Source organism: Amia ocellicauda, chromosome 16 (assembly GCF_036373705.1).
Source record: "Amia ocellicauda isolate fAmiCal2 chromosome 16, fAmiCal2.hap1, whole genome shotgun sequence".
NCBI lineage: Eukaryota > Metazoa > Chordata > Actinopteri > Amiiformes > Amiidae > Amia > Amia ocellicauda.
Genome location: NC_089865.1, coordinates 19,399,441 through 19,420,682, shown reverse-complemented (window position 1 = coordinate 19,420,682; position 21,242 = coordinate 19,399,441). Strand labels below are relative to the sequence as shown.

The 21,242-nt window shown below is 41.5% G+C and overlaps 2 protein-coding genes across 5 annotated transcripts; one reads left to right on the top strand and one right to left on the bottom strand.

The window, feature by feature from the left end:
• The first annotated feature begins 1,111 nt into the window (after positions 1-1,111).
• Positions 1,112-8,613, top strand: prmt2 (protein arginine methyltransferase 2). Of its 3 annotated transcripts, XM_066688509.1 has the most exons (10): positions 1,112-1,154; positions 1,790-1,908; positions 3,507-3,689; positions 3,776-3,937; positions 4,796-4,960; positions 5,059-5,234; positions 5,620-5,749; positions 6,236-6,372; positions 7,051-7,222; positions 7,318-8,613. In XM_066688509.1, exons 2-10 carry the CDS (start codon positions 1,807-1,809, stop codon positions 7,348-7,350), a joined length of 1,260 nt encoding a protein of 419 aa, XP_066544606.1. In that variant the 5' UTR covers positions 1,112-1,154; positions 1,790-1,806; the 3' UTR covers positions 7,351-8,613. The 3 variants fall into 3 exon arrangements, with proteins under 3 accessions (XP_066544606.1, XP_066544608.1, XP_066544607.1); XM_066688511.1 differs by lacking the exons at positions 6,236-6,372; positions 7,318-8,613 and having other exon boundaries at positions 7,051-7,200; XM_066688510.1 differs by lacking the exons at positions 7,051-7,222; positions 7,318-8,613 and having other exon boundaries at positions 6,051-6,328.
• A 28-nt stretch (positions 8,614-8,641) lies between these two features.
• Positions 8,642-18,900, bottom strand: LOC136711919 (zinc finger protein 300). Of its 2 annotated transcripts, none has more exons than XM_066688513.1 (2): positions 18,504-18,900; positions 8,642-13,538 (listed from the first exon to the last, which is right to left on the bottom strand). In XM_066688513.1, exon 2 carries the CDS (start codon positions 13,361-13,363, stop codon positions 12,182-12,184), a length of 1,182 nt encoding a protein of 393 aa, XP_066544610.1. In that variant the 5' UTR covers positions 13,364-13,538; positions 18,504-18,900; the 3' UTR covers positions 8,642-12,181. The 2 variants fall into 2 exon arrangements, with proteins under 2 accessions (XP_066544610.1, XP_066544609.1); XM_066688512.1 differs by lacking the exon at positions 18,504-18,900 and adding an exon at positions 16,296-16,635.
• Between the last annotated feature and the right edge of the window lie 2,342 nt (positions 18,901-21,242).

Sequence of the window (21,242 nt, the reverse complement as noted above, 5' to 3'; positions counted from 1 at the left end):
CAGACATGGCACCTCGAATGTACGTGTTGCTTAGGAAACCCATTTCCAATTAATAGAACTGAATTTACAAGTTATTATTTAAATCTGAGGTTTATTGTAATTCTATCACTTTCTTGTTGAATTTGCGATGTTAAATATTAATCTACTTGGGGCTAATTCTGCTAAAAGTATGACCCTATGATGCACCAAGCTAAGTTAGCATACACAGCTGCACTAGTGGACTTAAGTTGTTAGTCTGTTTGAAAGGTTTATGACTTATGCATCTGATTCTTATATAATACAATCTCAACAGACTATGAAGTTCTTAGATCTTTAAAGATTGGAAGATTACCAGACCCTTTATGACAAGTTTCCCTCTTTATAATGCATTCAAAAAGTCACCCATTGTTATTTAATAAATATGCACAATTAAATTCTCCAGAACAGCTACACATAATGATGAAGGTCTTGTACAGAAACTCCCAGCTTTTTCACCTGGGACGTGATATCTCTGCTGTTAACACTACAAACACACAGGTTAAACATATTATAATGCCATATGGAAATAATTAGTAAGTAGCAAAGCACAGTTTTTGCAGTCTACAGCACCATGGCTACAACTGTAATCTAGAGTGCTGATAATCATTCGCAGTATGTAAAAGTTCTGCAAAATGTAAGATGTTCCCAGCAAAGCTTTAATAAACACACGTGGCATGCCTGAATTATTTATCTTAATTGTCTGCTAAAGCACATTGAAATGTATGGTGTTTAGGATCAAAGCTGCGGAAACTTGGCCAATGAAGCAGCACAGTTGATACTTTCTGCAGATGGGAGTTACAATATTAGAGATTAACACTTCCGCCACATTTTTCCTATATAAATTCTCAAAAAAACAAAAAACAAAAAACTCCTATATGACCATATGTATTATGTTTTCATATCTTTGTAATATAGGGTTAAAATATACACGTATAAAGATGTGGGTTTTCCATATGAGAAAATACCAACGTTTTATTAGAGAAAATATAAATAAATAAAAATGGACAAAAATTAAGAAAAATTACCCGAACCGTCCGTGAAGAAAGAAAAGTAAAGGTGTTCTTTTCCGGAAATTAACTACATTTCCCATCAGCCTTCGCTTCACGGAAGTGCTTGTGGATTAGAATGCGATAACTGTGAGTGCGGCAAAACTTACAAATATACATATATCTATTATTATTTTTAATTAACTGTTCTCTAAACTGGTTATTGATATTTTATAGTTTGCCTAGGAACGTTCACATATAATATAAATCTAAATATAATATGTGTTTTTATGTTAGTTTATGTAGGTTAGTTTATGCAAATTTGCAACGGATACTATATGCGTTAGCTTTTAAAATAACGTAACCTAAACCAACAGTATAAATATTGCATTGGAAAAGTTAACGTAGAGAGACTTGGCTGTCATCTTCAGACAAATCAGAAACCGACTTGTGGTTAAAATGTGTGCGCTACCCTTTCTGTTAATTAAATATGGCTATGGTGATACTGGAACTCATACATTTACGAATACATTAACAAACAAAAAAACAATTGAATAAATAAAATCGTATTATGTGGGCTCATTCTCTCCACAGGTACCCTCTCACATTGCTGCCATCTCTACTTTTCCAAGTTGTTCAGTAGTTGCTTTTCAGAGCTGTCCTCTGTACGGAGGTATCTGAAAACTATTGATCTGTATTATTCTCAAACGGTGTATGTAATTACAATCTTTTTAGACTATATATTGAATGAGTTAATCTGACGGCTGCTATTGTATTGATCAAAGCCTCGGAAATACCCGGAATGAAAATGGACAAGACGGATGGGACCCCTCCTCATAATGGTGGGAACCCCGTGGAGGAGTTCATTGGCATCTCTGATTACTGTGCCCGGGAAGATAATCAGGTTGGGTGCTTGTACATCAGGCAGAATTTTTCAATGCTGGTCTTGTCAAAAGTGACTCCCAATATCTTGTGATGGTGTTGGGCTACCTAATTGAACCCATAATGGAATCAATAGCTATTGTAATCCATTTGTGGCAACGCTTCAAATATGTTCTTAGTTTAATAATATAGTAGCCTAATAAAACAGAAGAGACAGGGTTTGCCCATGAACAGGACTGGTGGAAGAGTTTGTACAGGTTTGTGCTGTTCCGTAACTAAATATACACTCACCTAAAGGATTATTAGGAACACCATACTAATACTGTGTTTGACCCCCTTTCGCCTTCAGAACTGCCTTAATTCTACGTGGCATTGATTCAACAAGGTGCTGAAAGCATTCTTTAGAAATGTTGGCCCATATTGATAGGATAGCATCTTGCAGTTGATGGAGATTTGTGGGATGCACATCCAGGGCACGAAGCTCCCGTTCCACCACATCCCAAAGATGCTCTATTGGGTTGAGATCTGGTGACTGTGGGGGCCAGTTTAGTACAGTGAACTCATTGTCATGTTCAAGAAACCAATTTGAAATGATTCGACCTTTGTGACATGGTGCATTATCCTGCTGGAAGTAGCCATCAGAGGATGGGTACATGGTGGTCATAAAGGGATGGACATGGTCAGAAACAATGCTCAGGTAGGCCGTGGCATTTAAACAATGCCCAATTGGCACTAAGGGGCCTAAAGTGTGCCAAGAAAACATCCCCCACACCATTACACCACCACCACCAGCCTGCACAGTGGTAACAAGGCATGATGGATCCATGTTCTCATTCTGTTTACGCCAAATTCTGACTCTACCATCTGAATGTCTCAACAGAAATCGAGACTCATCAGACCAGGCAACATTTTTCCAGTCTTCAACTGTCCAATTTTGGTGAGCTTGTGCAAATTGTAGCCTCTTTTTCCTATTTGTAGTGGAGATGAGTGGTACCCGGTGGGGTCTTCTGCTGTTGTAGCCCATCCGCCTCAAGGTTGTACGTGTTGTGGCTTCACAAATGCTTTGCTGCATACCTTGGTTGTAACGAGTGGTTATTTCAGTCAAAGTTGCTCTTCTATCAGCTTGAATCAGTCGGCCCATTCTCCTCTGACCTCTAGCATCAACAAGGCATTTTTCGCCCACAGGACTGCCACATACTGGATGTTTTTCCCTTGTCACACCATTCTTTGTAAACCCTAGAAATGGTTGTGCGTGAAAATCCCAGTAACTGAGCAGATTGTGAAATACTCAGACCGGCCCGTCTGGCACCAACAACCATGCCACGCTCAGAATTGCTTAAATCACCTTTCTTTCCCATTCAGACATTCAGTTTGGAGTTCAGGAGATTGTCTTGACCAGGACCACACCCCTAAATGCATTGAAGCAACTGCCATGTGATTGGTTGGTTAGATAATTGCATTAATGAGAAATTGAACAGGTGTTCCTAATAATCCTTTAGGTGAGTGTATGTCTTAATATAATGTTCTGGTTTTGTGAACAAAGCATTTGCTCCTCAATCCTGTGGGGGGGATTGTGGCTCTGTGGATGTCATGCTTTAGCTCTCAGTCTTCTTCCTCCAGCTCAGCTTCAGCACCGGGGACCGGCTACTCATCCATAACAAGTCTTCACCTGATTGGTGGTGGGCAGAGCTCTGTGGGCTTTTTGGCTATGTCCCCTCCAATCATCTTCAGCCATACCTGGAGGGAGAGGACGTGGATGATGCGTGGCAGGATGAGGAATACTTCGGCAGCTATGGAACCCTGGTGAGATACTCATGAGATATTCAGGGCTCTGACCGTTGGCTCCTCTGAGGGTTCACTGACAGCCTGCACCTTCCTGTGCTCGACAGAAGCTGCACCTGGAGATGCTGTCGGACAGGCCACGCACTGAGAAGTACAGAGAGGTCATCTTCAGCAACAGAGACGCGCTCAAGGGCCGCGTTGTGCTGGATGTGGGCTGCGGAACCGGCGTGATCAGCCTCTTCTGTGCAACACTCTCGGAGCCGGCAGCGGTAACTGACCACCGTTACTTTAAACCCGTTGACCAGCGTGGCAGTTTGAGGATCCTCTTCCCACGGCCCTTTCACAACAGAGCTCGAGTCCTAGCTGCATTGAGGCCCACTGTTGAGCATCAAAACCAAGAGTATGCACAGTCACTTAGGTTGTGACCAGGTCAGATGGCCAGTGTGAAATGGCTTAATCTTAAATCAGATCTCAGTAAACAAAGCAGTGTGCTTTACTTTGAAAGGACCTTGAGAAAAGTTGTCTTACTTAAATCCTCATACTTCCTTTATCCTGCAATGTGTGTCTAGGTTTCAGCTCTTGTGTTTATGAGTTTTGATTATTATTATTTTTTACCTGCAGCACTGCCCCAAGTAGGGTGAATTTAAAGAAATCTGCATATTAAAATGAATAGCATTATTGTTTATATCATTTGTGACTGTAACGTTAATTAAGACAATTGTTTTTATTTTTTCATAAGTAAACATGCTGTATTTTATATAGTAAAATCTAAACCCTGCAGATTATTTTTAGGGATTAGTCAATTGATTTAATATATTAAATGTATTGTGGTTTTTGTGTGCAGTTTCCTATGTGTAGAGCTCCACCTAGAGGCCCTTTGGAGGCATGCCAGGGCACTCTTTCCTATGGAAGTTGTTTCTGTGTGTGACTGATGTCTACTTGATGTCTCACTTCATGGCCATGCAGTGTGTATTTTAACCAGAAAATACCTCATTTGCAATTGCTCTTCACCGCCAGTCTAGGATGAGAAGCCTTGGCTCGGCGTGACGGATCCTCTGTCACACAAGGCCTGGGGAGGGTCAGTGCTGCCCGTGTGAGGTGGTGAGCTGTGGCTCCTGTTCCCGCAGGTGTACGCGGTGGAGGCCAGTGCTATGGCGGACCACACCCGGCAGCTGGTGAAGCAGAACGACTGCGAGAACCTGGTGACCGTGTTCAAAGGGCGGGTGGAGGAGCTGACACTGCCACAGAAGGTGGATGTGCTTGTGTCGGAGTGGATGGGCAACTGTCTCTTGGTAAGTAAAAGCAGACGATATTGAACGTTTACTTGGAAGGCGGGCAGGTGTCTGTGCACAGCTCAGACCGACTCTCTGCTTTGTTTTGGGGGTTCCAGTTTGAGTTCATGGTGGAGTCGGTGCTGTTGGCTCGGGACCACTGGCTGAAGGAGGGGGGGGTCATGTGGCCCTCATCCGCCATCCTGACCCTCGTCCCCTGCCAGGCTGAGGAGGACTACAGCTGCAAGATCGCCTTCTGGGAGGAGCCCTATGGTCTGGACTTCAGCTGTCTCAAGTGAGGCCTGAACCTCCTTCTTCTAGTGTTGATAGAGGAGCTCAGTTTTCCACACCCTAAGTATCCAGCTCTTCAGCTTATTCCACAAGCTTGCCTTGTTTATAAACCCTGTCATGATCAGTGCAGAGTTGGCAGTCAATTCCTCTTTTTCAACTCCAATTCCAATTCAGACCCATTCCAATGCCAATTCTTTTTGCCATTGATAGAATAAGCTCTACTGGAATTGGGATTGAAATGAAAAAGGAATTAGAAACATATATTGGAATGGAAAGACTGGTTTTCAGTATGCAGTGTTTCGGATTAACGTGATTGCCAATGGCGGCTGTATGAAGATTCTGTTCAGCCGATAATCATGATGAACAATGTGTTTCATTCTTGACTCCAGGCCCTTTGCCCAGAAGGAGTTCTTCTCCAGGCCCAAGTTTGGACACGAGTTGGAAACAGACGACTGCCTGTCTGTGCCCTGTGACATCCTGAAACTGGACCTCCACTCTCTACAGATTGCTGACCTGGAGGTGAGGGAGAGGATGTGGAGGACTTCTCAGTGTAAAGGAAACTAGAACAATATGTTGTTTGCTCTAATATGCTTCAGTGAAGAAGGCAGGTATCAGTATGTTTGTCAACAGACTCGGGTCCTTCACATATTCAATGGTGGTTAAAGCTAAAGCTAAATATATTTTCTCCCTCATTATGACTGTTGAATGACTATGTTACTGTAAAATATGTTTCTGTTGAAGACATGGCTGTATTCTGTACATCGAAGGGTTATTTCTGTACTGTCGGACAATCATTGACTGAGCTGCCTTTTGTTGACAGACGCAGCACATTACTTGGTTGAAGAATGGAAAACGTTTTCATAATATTTGACTGTTCCATGAAATTGCCCGAATTGGATTTAAGGCAGTGGTTTAATTCTTTTTTTTTTTTTTTTTACTTACATAAATTCATTTTTTTTCCTCTTTTTTTTTAAATTAAGCAGCTTATCATTTTTCATCTTTTAGAGACTGAAAGGAGAATTTTGCTTCAAAGCGGAGAAATCAGGGACTCTGCATGGGTTTACTGCTTGGTTTAGTGTCCAGTTCCACAGCCTGGTGAAAGGGGGCACTTCGCTGGAGTTAAACACCGGACCTCACTACCCGTATGTCAGCTCAGAGACAGGGCATGCTTTTCGTAATGGGCTTTTCCCAACAGAAACTGCAAAAGGCCGTCTGCAGGAATTGAATGGTGCTCTTAATCTTAACTTCACCTCTTATTAATGGATTAGTTTGAGGCTTTCTTCTTCATATAGGCATCCACATTTATTAATGACAGTTGCCTTCAGTTTACATTTTGCTTTGCTCTCATTACATTCTATTATTTCTGAAGTTAATTAGTAAATATTCAGTTGCATGTAATCGTACATTTGTGATGGAGAGGCAAGGAGCAGAGATGCAATTCTGTCATTGGAATATATCAAAGCTAATTGTAAACATCCTCTGTTCTAAATATTTGGACATTTTAACTTTTTGTCATTATTATTAAAGCAGTCCTCACAAGTGTATATTTTTTCCAATGTGCATGAGCCAGTTTCCTGTCCTGACATTGTGAGTGTGTGTTAAAAAGGCCCAAAATACTAATGAGTATTGAGAAAAACATGCTTCATCAACTTTCAAGTGTCTCTGAGCTATGATGTGTATGGTGTGTTTATTGTGCAAACATTACATTCAAAACCACACAAAAGTGAAAGAGAGTGAGAATAGCAAACATGAACATGCAGAAATGCACAACTTCACTAACCAGCACATTACTGTCCTGTGTGCTGCTCTTTTGTCCTTAGTCTGACACACTGGAAGCAGACTCTGCTCATGCTGGATAGACCTGTCTCCATACAGCAAGGAGACTCAATCCGCGGCACCATCCTGCTCCAGAGAAACCCTGTCTGGAGACGCCACATGACTCTCTTCCTCCAGTGGACTCACACCAGCCTCCAGGACCCTTCAGCATGCACGGTAACAGTCTCTCAGCCTCCAGAGAATTAGCCAAGCTGAAATGAATTGTCATGTCTTCCTTAAACCTGGTTAATTCTGTGTGTTTGTTTTCACAGAGTGGGCAGAAGAGTTTCCCGATGTGGAGATAGCCCAGAATCTCAGGTTCTGCAGAAACCTAAAAAACATTCTGAAATGACAACTGACATCTCCCTTATCAATGTAACATAACTGCTGTGGTGAGATGTATGAACACTTCCAGGAAACAATGGATTGGATTTCTGGGGACTTTGCAGTCTTTGTACAGTTTTCACGCTGGGACAAAACTTATGTGTCAAGGTAAAACTGAAATTGAATGTAACTTGGCGGATCTTACCAGCATATATATATAAAAACAAAACTGGAACAAACTCCCCAGCAATGTGGTTGAAGCTGAAAATTTGGGAACATTTAAAAATAGACTGGATAGGGATCGTTGGATCACTTCATTATTAATGGACACCAAATTAGCACGATGGGTCGAATGGCCTCCTCTCGTTTGTAAACTTTCTTTTGTTCTTCTTCTTAGGTAATGTATATATGTATATGTCTACAGCAGTGTTCACAACAAGACATTCCTGCCTTATGTGGAATTTTTATTGAAGATTTACTGAATGTTTCATGTGTAATTTAAGATAAATTTTAATGAAAGATTGAGAGGAAAATATTAGAAGTTTGCTTTTGTGCTTGGACAATTGAATGGACTCGATAACAAATTTGTTATATATCCAAAAAGGATTGAAAAACAAATGACATACCTTGTGTTTTTGCAACGATGGTTTGCTTTATCAAAGAGGAAAAGCACATTATTTTCATTGCTTTCGCTTTGTAGCTGCGGTTGGGTGTTTTTATGCTACCACCAATGCACAGAAATACAATCCAATCTTTCACACAATATTGAACTGCTTATAAACTTTGCTGCCTTTTTTGTTTTTCTACGTTTAGTTTCATTAAACCAGTTTGTACACCACATGGAAACAATTTTCTCGAAATTGTTTAATCTATATAGCAATGATGATAAATGATTAATTGAAAATAAACTTTCAATATTAATTACTGCTCAAAGAAAGTGATATGACTTAAGATTCTGTAAAAAAGTAAATTGAAAAACAAGACAATAAATGTTCAGATTGTTCTCATATTATCTTATGTTACCAAGTGCACTCAGCTACAGCGTGAGCCAATGATTTTTAATTTGTCTTCTGGTTGTTGTGCCTTGAATCACTAGTGTGCTGTTTTACTGGCCTGTGGGAAAACAACATGCACTTGATCAAAACACAATTAAAAAATGTTTAGCGATAAAAATTATCTAAACGGTTGTTTTTTTAAAGTAGTACTGCAATCCATAATGGAACCACAAAATAAAAAACGTAATGCAGACAAATAAGAACAAGTCCTGCCCAGTGTTTGAAAAGGAACCTTTTTCATTGTAAGTGTACAGCAATCCATACAATATAGGTAAGAGCAAAGCACTGCAGATGGGCTAGTTTTTTTTTTTTTCTGACAGGCAGATCAAATACAGTCCTTGGTCTACATTCATCTTAGCATGGTTACATTGGCAGAGATGTTTATAAACTCCAGACAACATGGCAGCACTTCATTACAGTGACTCAGATTTAGAAATGTATTGTTTTTTCTCGCATATCGTCCGTTTTGAGTCCCACAGATTGTGTCAAACCTTAATCAAACATTATTTACTTTCACAAAGTGGATTCTCAAACTTATAAAATATAATTCAATATTGTCTGCTGCATCTGTTCATGTTATGGTGTCTAAAACAAAAAACAGCTTTCAGGTACTGGGTACAAAACACAAAGGACACAAGGGTGGAGAGTCATTCCCACTGAGGGAGCCCTACAGCTCCAGGAAAGGGGTGAGAAAAAGTACCATTCAGTCAACTGACTCAGTGAAGAATGAGCTCATTACTGGTGCTGGCCATTAACAGTTTACACCTAGGAAAGCAGAAACCAGGGCACACCAATAAAGGGACTGATTAATACAGGGAAAGAGACAATGCACTGTGAAAAGCTGCAAGGAAGGGTGATAAGGGCTAGGGGTTGCTGGGAGTCCACTGAACAGACCGCATTTTTCTCAAGAAGGGATTCCTCTAACAGACCTCTTACAGTGGGTCCTATCTGTATGTCACTGCAGTGCTTTCTGCTTTTTCCATCTCAGAACTTGCTCCAATTCTGCAGCACTGTGTGGCAGTTCTGACTGTTACCCAGTATAACTGGTGTACAAATCACCCCGATGCTTCTTGGCCAATCGGATTTGTCACTCATTGTGGGCTGGGAGGCCTGTGATGCTGGTTAGCATCTGGGATCAGACCATGTCCCAACACACTAGTGGACCCTAGACTGAGACAGTAGACATCCTTTCACTTGTGATATCACCTGATTCCAATCCTGACCTTGGACTTAACAGCTCAAAATTGGTATAGACTAAATAAACTCACCACCTTACTCTGTAACACTGTAGCAGCTGGGCTCAGTTCAGACCTGCTGAACAACCGACAAAATAATTAGCTCTTTCCATCACTTTCTCCTTCCATCAGCAGCCACTAGGCCTGATCATTGACTTCAAATTGACATGGAATAAAACTGTTACACCTAGTCAGCAATAAGGAAAATGACATTTGAGCTTACCCTCCGATAATATACACTGGTGCTGGTTTCACTCATGTGTTTCTGCTATATTAGTTGACAAAATGAAAAACAGAAGCTTCTATGTCTATGTAGTATTTCAAACAGCCGCAAAGCCTTCAATAGCATTCTGTTCATCTAATGGATTTAAATGAATACAATACACTTAATGCACAGCATAGCAGTTTGTTCAGGCTTACTGAAGTTACCATGATCTTCCAGATTTAATTTTATTAGTAGTATCATTTTTCAGCTTAACAGCAAGGCAATGGTTTTGCCTGGTTACATGATCTGCGAGAGATAGTGGATACCTGTAGATCTAAACATTTATACAAACAGAGCTACACTTAAAACTAGGTTTAGAAAAGTAAATAATATATTTAAAATCATGTTGATTCCCAATTTTGTTTGCTGACGAACAAAGACTGTTTAACAGCAATTTTCATAAGTTATGCTGTATACATATTCACTTTTCTGAGTTAGATACCTTTAAGGGCAAGAAAAATGAGAAAAAAATATACCTTTAGTGCATTTGTTTATTCTCCAACAATGGAGCTAACTTTCAAAGGAGTGCACGTGCTAGCTTAAATACCACGCATACAAGATCTAGTACCAGTGGTATCTGTGTAAAATTCACGGATTTCTCCTAAAGTGTCGATCAGGGCCTTAAAGTTCCTGGTCCATTATTACATAGAAACGTAAGATTCCAGAGGTTTCTAGGACAACCTATGGAAGGTTTTAGGAAAGATACTCTTCCAAAGATAAGTCTTTACGTGGATATAGTCTCGGTGATAGCAGTAGAACGGGAAGAACAGAACTAATGGCACTTGTGAAAATGTGTTAATGAAAGGTATGAGAACTCATCGTCCCTTGAAAAGTAAATCTGACAACACGTTAATGGAAATCTAACATTAGGTTCAATTATAACTATTGAACAAAAGTTACATTTAGCATCTAAGTATTCTTGTTACAAACTTCATATCTGAAAGTTTGATATTTCAGCCTTGAAATTGCTGAAGAGATTTTCCTCCATGGACCTCTCAACTGAGATCTCTTATTTATAGTGTTCCACTATCACACAGCTGCATATATTGTACGTCTACAAGACTTATAAAATGACACTCACAACACATTTTTCCCTTTGCATTAACAGACAGTAGGACAGATGAGCTCTCAAAGCAATAAACCGGAGAAAATCCATAGAAAAACAAAAAAAGTACAAATCTCATTCAAAATCATTCCCTCAGGAATTATCCACCAAGAAATGTTTGATATTGCATGTAAGTGAATTTTGAATTGAGTCTTCATATGCAGCTATCTAGGTTTCACTAGACAAGAAGGCAGCACCAAAAAAAGTCAGACCACTTTTATTCATCAGAGCTGAAACTTTTATGTTGTTTCTGTTCCAGAAAACAGAGCACAGTCCAAAAAGACTCGCCTATCTGTCATGCTTTATGAGCACCAGTGTAGTTCCGATCAGTTCTCAATTCTTAAAACCCTCGATTGCCGCTTCTTTGTGTGCAATGATGTGCTCCAGGCTGGTTAGATTATTTATGAAGGGGTTTCCATTCCTTGTGAAAATGTGTCTTTGCAACAGTATAGTTGTCCAGGTCTGTTCTAAACCTGCTCTGCACTTCTAGGCTGCGTGAACTACATTTTGACCATGACCAACTCATGAGGCACAAGCTGGTTTTCCATAGCTGTCCTACAATTGGAAATTAAATGACTTCCAAAGAGCTGTTCTTATCCTTACCCTCTTTTATGTGTGGCGATCTTGGGCAATACAGGTTTTAACTGCCTGTAAAGACCAAAGGCTTCAAATAAGAGGATTAGTAATAATGCACTAAAATTGATCACACCAAGTAGAATTCTCTAGCACCTTCAGTTCCACTATGTCATAAGAAAGTCAAGCCTGGGTGCTTCTTCATCAGTGCTTGTTTCCCAGGAGAACTCAGTCATCAGTAAGGTCCATTGAAAGGCCTTAGGAATCACATCTTATCATTCACCTTGAAATATTTATGATGTTCTTCACGGACTTAATGAAAAGCAGGATATAGTTGCAGCCTGGTGGATGGCCCAATGATCCTCCCAGTAACACCCGTCCACAAGTTTCATGAAGCAAAAGTCCTCAAGACCTCTTCATCCAGTACAAACGATTATGTCTTACTTTAAAAACTAGGCACTGGTAAGATAATAAACCACAATTGAGAAGGTAAGAAAGCTGTTGTAAGTCTTGGGGATATTAGAGCGTGTCACTACTTTTAGAAATGTAGAGTTAGGTGTAGGTTTGGCAAGATGGTGTTTACTTAGCCTTTTTGGCCTTTGCTTTGGCCCGGGCTTTGGCCCTAGTGTTGACCTCTGACTGGGGGAGCGGAGAAGGCTGCAGTGGGGGCTTTACGTCCTCGTCGTCAACGTCATCGTTGTCCTTGTCCCCGTTCTGCTGCTGGTGCTGGGTGCAGTGGCGCTCAAAGGTGGCCATCTTGGCGTAGGTCTTGTTGCAGACCATGCAGTGGTAGGGGCGCTCGCCACTGTGAGTGCGCATGTGTAGCTGCAGGTAGGAGGAGCGGGCGAAGGAGCGGTGGCACACACCACAGCGGTATGGCTCGCGGCTCTCGTGGGTCTTCACATGCTGCTTGAGGGAGGAGGCTGACTTGAAGGCCTTGTCACACTGGATGCACATGAAGTTGCGCTCCCCGGACTCGAGAGCCTGGTGGGACAGGAGGTGGGCAGAGGAGCGGAAAGCCTTTCCACACTTGTCGCACTTGAAAGGGCGCTCCCCTGTGTGCAACCTCTGGTGCATTATCAGGCCGGCTTTCTGGGTGAAGGCCTTGTCGCACTCTGAGCACTTGAAGGGTTTCTCCCCTGTGTGCAGGCGGCGGTGGGTCTTCAGGTGAGACGCCCGGCCAAAGTTCTTCCCACACTCGGGGCATTTGAAGGGCTTCTCCCCTGTGTGGATGGCCTTGTGGCGGACCAGGTGGGAGGACTGCAGGAAGAGCTTGCCGCAGATGCTGCACTTGTACTTGCGCTCCCCCGTATGCGAACGCAGGTGCAGGGCCAAGTGGGAGGAGGAGATGAAGGTCTTGATGCACAGCGGGCAGTTGTGAGGGCGCTCCCCGGTGTGGATGCGCTTGTGCAGCACCAGGCCGGAAGAGAGGGCGAAGCACTTGTTGCAGGCCGGGCACTTATAGGGCTTCTCCCCTGTGTGCACGCGCTGGTGCTTGGTGAGGGCAGAGGTCTGGGCAAACGTCTTGCCGCACAGGTCGCAGGTGTAGGGCCGCTCGGCCGCATGTGACATCTCGTGGAGCTCCAGCTCAGTCAGCTGGGCAAAGGAGCGCCCACACTCAGAGCACTTGTAAGGCTTGCTAATGAGCACCGCCTGGCCCCCTTCACTGCTGCTGGCAGGTGGGCTGCAGCTCATCGACATGGAGTCCAGCACAGAGCTGTTGGGCACCATGGTGGGTAGGGAGTAGCTGCTGCTGTTCATTATTGAAATGCTATTTTCCTGTTGTATTCCTTGTGTAGGTGGGTATGTGTGGTTGAAATGAAACGGTGCCTTTGCGGGATTTGATCAGATTGTGCTCACAGCCAGCCCCCTAGTTTTCCTCCTCATGATTTCATGCTGTGGGTTCAGGCTTGAGGATGGTCATACCTGCTTGAGCCTGCAAGAAACAAATCAGAATCATGACCACTGCAGACATTTTGCACTCAGTTAACAGTCACCTATAGGAGAGTGTTTGTTAACCCTTAAATATGGTCTGAAACCAGGATTATGCACAGAGTGGCCCATGTCGACTCCACTGCTTCCTGAATTGCACACAGGTACCTTCCTACCTGCTTTAAATAGCATAGTCTGAACACATGATGATGTCACTGACTGCAGTGTATTTCATGGAAACGGGAGGTGTACTTAATAAAGTGTCCACTTAAATACCTCATATATCTCTACCAGTTTTCACAAGAACCTTCAATCAGACAAGCTCGAAGGTGAACTTAACATTATTGTTAACTCCAGAACACTATAAAGCAAGCAAACACTACATGATCTTAATATTGATCAGGTAACATTTAGCTGGTTATTAGTTATTGAAGAAATCCTGTTCAGTTTCCCATTAAACTGGAGCCTGGAGCATATGGGCTCCACTAATGTTGTCAAGAAATACAATCCGACTATTATTTTAGTTTTGGACAAGTATATTTAAAGGAAGGTCTTGCTTGAAATAAGTATTTTGCACAGAAAATAGGAAAACGCTTGTGGGGGCGGGGTGTAGACTAAATAATAATAATAATAATAATAATAATAATAATAATAATAATAATAATAATAATACAACAGACTAATTTGAAATCCGTCTCCTTCACACTTCCTTTTCACCTTTGTTACTCAAGAGAAAATAAGGACATTGAATGGATTGTAACAAAAACATATTGTGGCTTTAATGTCAAATAAATCCTAATCTTCCCCTCAGATCAAAGCTACGGGATTGTCATGAGGCAGGATGCAGACGCAGAAAGCCAAGCTAGGCAAGCTAGATCCCAGGTTAGTGTCTTGGCCAGGACTCATACATAGGAAAGAACACAATAACGGCACCCAAACCACATTCCTCAGCAACATGCAACAGCATCGCCTATTATGAAGTCAACATTAGCATGCTGGAGCGCTGCTAGCCAAGAAACTGCTTTTCACACATAACTGTTCATTTTCTTTCCACTAAATTAGTTTAGCCATTTGAAAGTGTGGTGCTCTTCCGAACGTCTGGTTTAAATTGTATGTGTTGTCAGCGTGTATGACTACAACATAATGTATGTGGAGAGGTGAACACACAAGAATATTGCCAATCTCTTGTAGATATATGTATACATGTCAAGTATTCACTAAGCCATTCATTGCTTTAGGTATCTCATCAGTACACTGGAGTGTTGCTGTACTGGAGTACATAATAGCCTATATGTATATATACTTTGCATTTAGTTAATTTAGTTAACATTTTTTCAACTGCCTTAAACTTTTGCATAATACTGTATATTTTTTTCCACTTCTTTCTACCGTAGCACAATTCTACTTTTGTGTTCTCTCTCTTTATATTCTTTTTGATCTGTCGACTGCCATTAATAATACTATTAATAACAATTTCAATACTGTCATCATGAAGTTCATTTTTCAAGTGCATCATTGCATCCCCCCGGGTCAGCTCTGCCAGATGAAGATACCAGCACTGTGTTGGATAGATCAATCACTATATATGTGCTGTGGCATGTCATTTTGTGCATTACAGTAACATATAATCAAAGCTGTAATTCTTCAGTTTCTCCTCCTAATGAAGAATCTGGAGTTTACAGCATCACCAACTATTACACATCTCTGCTTTACAGTGACAGCTGCACATTGTTCAAGATTGGTTAACACAGGCTGACCCGAGTCTGAGTGCGTTAAACAGATTCAATGCTGGTTGTTCTTGTTTCATGAGCATGTGCAGAACTGATAGAGGTTATGATATGTATTTGATATTTTTTTGCACGCCTAATAACCACAAAAAAGCACCGCTAAAACATATCAGTAAAAAATACATTAAAAATTTGGAGCATAAGGCTACTTTTACAACAGTTTCGTCTGATATTTAAAATGCATTTGACCGTATTTTCACATTCAGTCTTATTCATGAAAATGTGCATTTCATTTTTTTATATTTAATACAGCGGGGAAAACACACTTAGTTATTAATTTAGGCTACTACTGCGCTTTATTGACCTGTTGTGTATTTAATTTAAATTTGCATTATTATTATTCATTTTGTAGAAGAAAAGTAGATGTTGGCCAAGCTACAGATCTCATGAGGATGTTTGCTCTGCTGCGCTCACATCTACACATGTCATCTGGGCTTGTTTTGCCAGGAAAAAAGGGAGGATGACAGCAATGGTGGCACTTCTTCTGCACACAGTTCAACATTGCGTCTTTTCTCCGCAACTTCTGCAACAATGACTGGATCCGACTATGCAGCCGCAGTCCCAGCGGAAAATGTGCGAAACCAGAAAGTTGTGTAAAGTTTTGTGTGGATGTTTTGAAGGCTGGTTTTCCGTGCGCTGGAATGCAGCTGTGTTTTCTTAAGAAGGGAAGATGGCAGCCATCACGCTGGCTGGTGCATCCCCTTTCCCTACACTAAAACGCCTGAAAACGGTCATTTGGCGACCACTTGGTGTTAAAACACGTCTGCTTATGCATGACAACGTCCTCTCTCGAAATGATGGCGACTGTCATGCCGGTTTCCGATCAATGCTACGCTGCAGGCCCTCTATGCTGGTGTATCTGGGGTAGTGAAATGGCTGCTGTATTCCCTTTCCCTGGCGAGCAGACAGGACGCATGCAGAGAAAAGAGCCGCTACCAGAACAGAGCTAGCATGTATGTAAACGACTTACTTACTTCTGTAACGAAAGCCAAAGACCATTTACACCCAGGCGCCAGTGGAAAAGCAGAAATATAATTCAGACAAGGTGTTCTTGGGGGAAAAGGGAGATGGCAGTTTTATAGGCAGCATCTATCCCTGCTGGGCACTTGCAGCAGCTGTGCGGTTTCCCATAGTTTCTTTTCCGATTACAAAACGAATAATGCCATTTCAGAGGTCCTTCCTGCAGAGTAATTGATCTGCTTTTATTTGGTTTCAGTCTGCCTCCTCCCACTGCATGTCAATAATCTGTGCACAGGCAGCGCAGACATGAATGCAGTTGGGCGACAAATTCAATTCAGCCATCTTGCATGCTGGCAAAAAACTTTGCCGCTGTCAGGTGATGTAACGATAACGAATTGTTGGGGTCCGACGATTGTATTGTATCAGCTTTTACGCCCCGCAAATATTAGCTGCACTGCACGAAAAGTTAACATGCGTTGCAGGAAAAGGTGTTGTAACTAAATAGTTGAATTTTAGAAGTAAAGGAACTTTTGAAATGGATTTTAAAATAAAATCCTTGGTCCTTTTTACACTGTATTATTATTTATTTTGGTATGATCAAATATACTGTTTGCTGTCAGATATGCTCCCACGTATGCATTTGAGTTATTAGCATCATTGCCTAAAACCACACACACCTTATGGCTTCTCAAAATGCACTGACAAACCCCTTTTCAGGTTTTCACAGAGTTTGAAAGCATTTACTGTATAATGCATGAGAAATCAGAAACCGATCCCAACATTAAATGATTATTATTATTCTGCATGCACACTCCATGTAGGCAGTAGTAAACTACTTTCTACAGTTGTGTGTCTTTTTCCAGTAGTTTATTCCAGTGGTGTAGTCTAGTGATACGCAGGCGCAGTGTGTCCACTATAATATGAGCAGTGATATGTAATGCTCCTTTTTAAATTCACAATAAATAAACAATCAATTTACAATTACATACATTTATAGTTCCAGTTATGGACTTTAATTTTTCATTCAGTTTAATTTTAATATGTTCAAGCAGTAAGAAAATCAAGTGAGACCTTTAATAACTAAGCAAGCTGAATGGGACTTTTCCAGCACAGGTTCATGGACCAGATGTGCAGCTACCAACTCTAGCTACTGGCCTAGTGTAGCCTTTGTGTGCCATATGCAACATGAAGCGAAAACAGAAAACACTCTGAGTCATTTTCTCCCTTAAGTAATTCATTAATCAACCGTGTTTTGATGTGTGTTTTTCCTTTGCTTATCAGTCCTGCAGCGACTCGGAGCTCTTCTCCTGCACGCTGTGCTCGGGCTTCATTGCGGCACCCATGATTGCAGTACCAGGGAGGGAATCTCCTCTGCGCCCCCTGCCGCCAGAAGTGGAAGTGCCGGTGGAGCTGCCCCTCTGAAGCCCCCAGTGAGGAACGTCGCCCTGGAGCAGGTGGCCTCAACACCTAAATTGAGTGCGATCTCTCGTGTATTACTTTAATGGAAATGGCAGCACTTCGTTTGCGCCTCACCGGCAAGGGTTAAAGTGGCTTCACACTGGGCATGCGCAGCAGCTCCCATTGGTTTCTGTGGAGACGGGGGCGCGCCGGGTCAGAGGGCAGAGCTGAGAAGCGGAAGTGTCAGAGTTCCAGAAACTTCAGCTCGATGTTAAAGTGTATCAATGTGTGTGTTAGCCCCTCCCCCTGAGTGTCACACACCCACATGACGCACGATGACTTCATCAGCAGAGCTGTGTGTGTCTGTGACGTGTGCACTGAGACTCTGCGCTGTCTGTACACAGGACTGTCCAAACGAACGACAACAACACTCCGGCTAACTGAAACTGTAATTTAGACAAACTCACAAGGCTCTCGGGATGGCACAATCCCTCCCAGGCAGGACTGCTCATAGTAAAATTAATGGCCACTTTAAATCTGAATATAGACAAAGACTGTGCCAGACACACGCAGTTACACTGATCAATAGCTTGCAACAATGCTAAATAATAACAACAGCCTACAATGTAACCGCTTCTGATTTACAGACACTGCGTGTCAACCTAAGGACAAAATGTGTCAGTTCCTAATTAACTAACAGTCACTGCCATTACTACAATACAGGTGCAAAATATATCTAACTCTTTACTAAACTAGTAGCCACTTAAACAATCGATGCATCTCTTAGCTAAAGTATAAGACACGTGAAAAAATATATACTTAACTGGGGTGAGCTAGGCGACTCCTCTGCTGGCTTGCCTGAGTGTCCAGTGGCATAGTTGAGTTGCTTGGCCTTGTTGCCACTTTGGAGGTATGGCTTTTTGGCAGCAGGTCTTCCATGAAGGCCAATTCTGACCAGACTTCTCCGGACAGTAGATCCGAGCTGATGGCACTGCTGGACATCTTCCGATTGTGAATGGAAGTAAACATGATGTGTATTTCATCTGCTGCAGTAAGTTTCTTTGGCCGACCCCTGCATCTACGGTCCTCAACGTTGCCCGTTTCTTTGTGCTTCTTCAAAAGAGCTTGGACAGCACATTTGGAAACCCCTGTCTGCCTTGAAATTTCTGCCTGGGAGAGACCTTGCTGACGCAGTGTAACTACCTTGTGTCTTGTTGCTGTGCTCAGTTTTCCCATGGTATATGACTTTTGACAGTAAACTGTCTTCAGCAACCCCACCTGAGCTGGGTTTGGCTGTTCCTCACCCAGTTTTATTCCTCCTACACAGCTGTTTCTGTTTCAGTTAATGATTGTGTTTCAACCTACGTATTGACCAGGGATCAGGGATCCCACGGTCATGGAAAATCCTGTAAAAGTCATGGGGAAAAAATGGTCATGGAAAGTCATGGAAAAGTCATGGAAAATGACCAAACAATTTGAAGTCATGGGAAATAGCTGCACATATACACAGCCAAACCCATTTACAACATACATGGGATATAATGTACACTCTGATACAAAGTAACAGTTTCATGGTGCAAAATAAAATTGTATTAAATCCTGATTAAATTTCCTTTTAGTACGTACTCTGTAATACATGTGGTTATTATGAATGTCATGGCACACAGCGGTATGTGTGTGCCAGATATTATGTACACAGGGATTTCCAAGTCTTGGGAGAGTCCGTGTGAAGCGCATATTCTATGGAGTGAATTCACTGTCAAAATTAGCAAGAACAGAAATACAACTTGTACGTGCAAAACTATACTTACGGTTTTTATTTTATGCTTAGAATTCAATTCTGCGCTCGTTCAATCTCGTTTGCACATGTGCAGTTCTCGCTGCGCACTCACGCTTCTTGCTGCGCATGTGCAGTTCTCTACACACTCGCAGTTCTTTTTGACAGTTTTCACACGGACTGAAACACAAGGCATACATCAGGCATGATAGATGATCACCGCACTATCGATCTCCATTCTCATCAAACATGGCTGACCACATGGCAGCAGAGGGAGAGTCTGGAAAAGCTTTACATGCCTTAATGCGCTTTAAACATAACCATTGCTTTGCAAAGTTTGTATGTTTACAGTTAGGCACATCCTACTATGAATAAAGGATGGATATGTTTTTACTAACGCAAACAATGTGATTACGACCTTAAGCCCTGCGTATAATAATTCACTTAAGGTGAATATCACTTAATGTAGAAAACGCTCAACGTGACTTACTGTACTAAAACATAGCCGTTTACATCCATTCCATAAATGACTAGACTGACACTTTCCAAACTGTTACACAAAAGATTGGATGTTTAAAGTGACATTAAAAGCATAACTGTCTTGTCTTTTCTAAGCCATATTGTAGTGTAGCCAAGCTGCATTGTGCTTAATGTGGTTTACTGTACTTAAAACTTAACCATTGATATCCAAATTTAATAAATGACAAGACTGACGTGAAGTTGATATTGACTGTGTTAAGTTAAACGCCTCTTCATTTGTATAGGCCTGGTAGGTGCGGGTCTTGTTGTTAGTAAATCTAGGATCTAAGTGCTTCACTTAAGTACAATAACCACGTATAAGCTTTCAATATGAAGCACAATTCACACTAGGCTACGACAAGGCTTAACGAGATACTTTTGCTTTTAATATCAATTTGAATATTACATATTTTGTCTATCAGCCTGGGTGGTGCCAGTCTTGTTAATTATAAAGTTTGAATATAAATGGTTACATTTTAAAGTACAGTAAACCATTTGAGTTCAACGTTAATCACAATTACGTCTGGCTAGGGCTTAACACGACACTTTAAACATCCAATCCTGTGTGTAACAGTTTGGAAAGTGTCAGCCTTGTCATTAAGCCACATTAAGCTTTTTTAAACTCTCCCTCTGCTGCCATGTGGTCAGCCATGTGTGATGAGAATGGAGATCGATAGTGCGATGCTCATCTAGGATGCCTTTTCTGTGCGCTGTGTTTGAGTCGGTGAAAACTGTCAAAAAGAACTGCGAGCGTGTAGAGAGAACAGCACATGCGCAGCGAGAACTGCAAATGTGTAAACGAGATTGAACGATCACAGACACAACTGCAACAGGCCCGGCGGCTGTTTAAACGCTCTGGGGGGCATCCACTTATTTAGGGGGGGCCCATTTTGTAAAATGAATTAAATCATATTCTTTCCCATTTTACTTCCTTATAATGGCATTAAACAATAGAAACAATCAATCATATGACATATGATTACAATACAATGTTATATACAGTTCCTTCCGATTTTATTATTATTATTATTATTGTTATTATTACCGCATTAGCTGCAATGTAGCGTCTGAGTCAAGTTGAGTACTTGAAACAAATAGAGTGAGCAGCTCTACAGAAAGGAAAGTACATATAATGCTTACTTTCATCTGATTATTCAAAATTGAAGAGAAAAAAAGATCTTACTGTTATAAACAAACCTTGCGGGTTGCAGTTTTTGGGCTTTATTTATTTGGAATGTGCTTGTTTGGGCGTTAATTATTATTAGCC

What these genes read in the sequence shown, in the direction of transcription:
- prmt2 (XM_066688509.1), top strand. Translation starts at nt 1,807, where the DNA reads ATGAAAATGGACAAGACGGATGGGACCCCTCCTCATAATGGTGGGAAC. An exon ending in GGATGGGCAACTGTCTCTTG is followed by an intron (nt 4,961 to 5,058) that starts GTAAGTAAAAGC and finishes TGGGGGTTCCAG; the next exon opens with TTTGAGTTCATGGTGGAGTC. An exon ending in CTGGACTTCAGCTGTCTCAA is followed by an intron (nt 5,235 to 5,619) that starts GTGAGGCCTGAA and finishes TCTTGACTCCAG; the next exon opens with GCCCTTTGCCCAGAAGGAGT.
- LOC136711919 (XM_066688513.1), bottom strand. Translation starts at nt 13,363, where the DNA reads ATGAACAGCAGCAGCTACTCCCTACCCACCATGGTGCCCAACAGCTCT.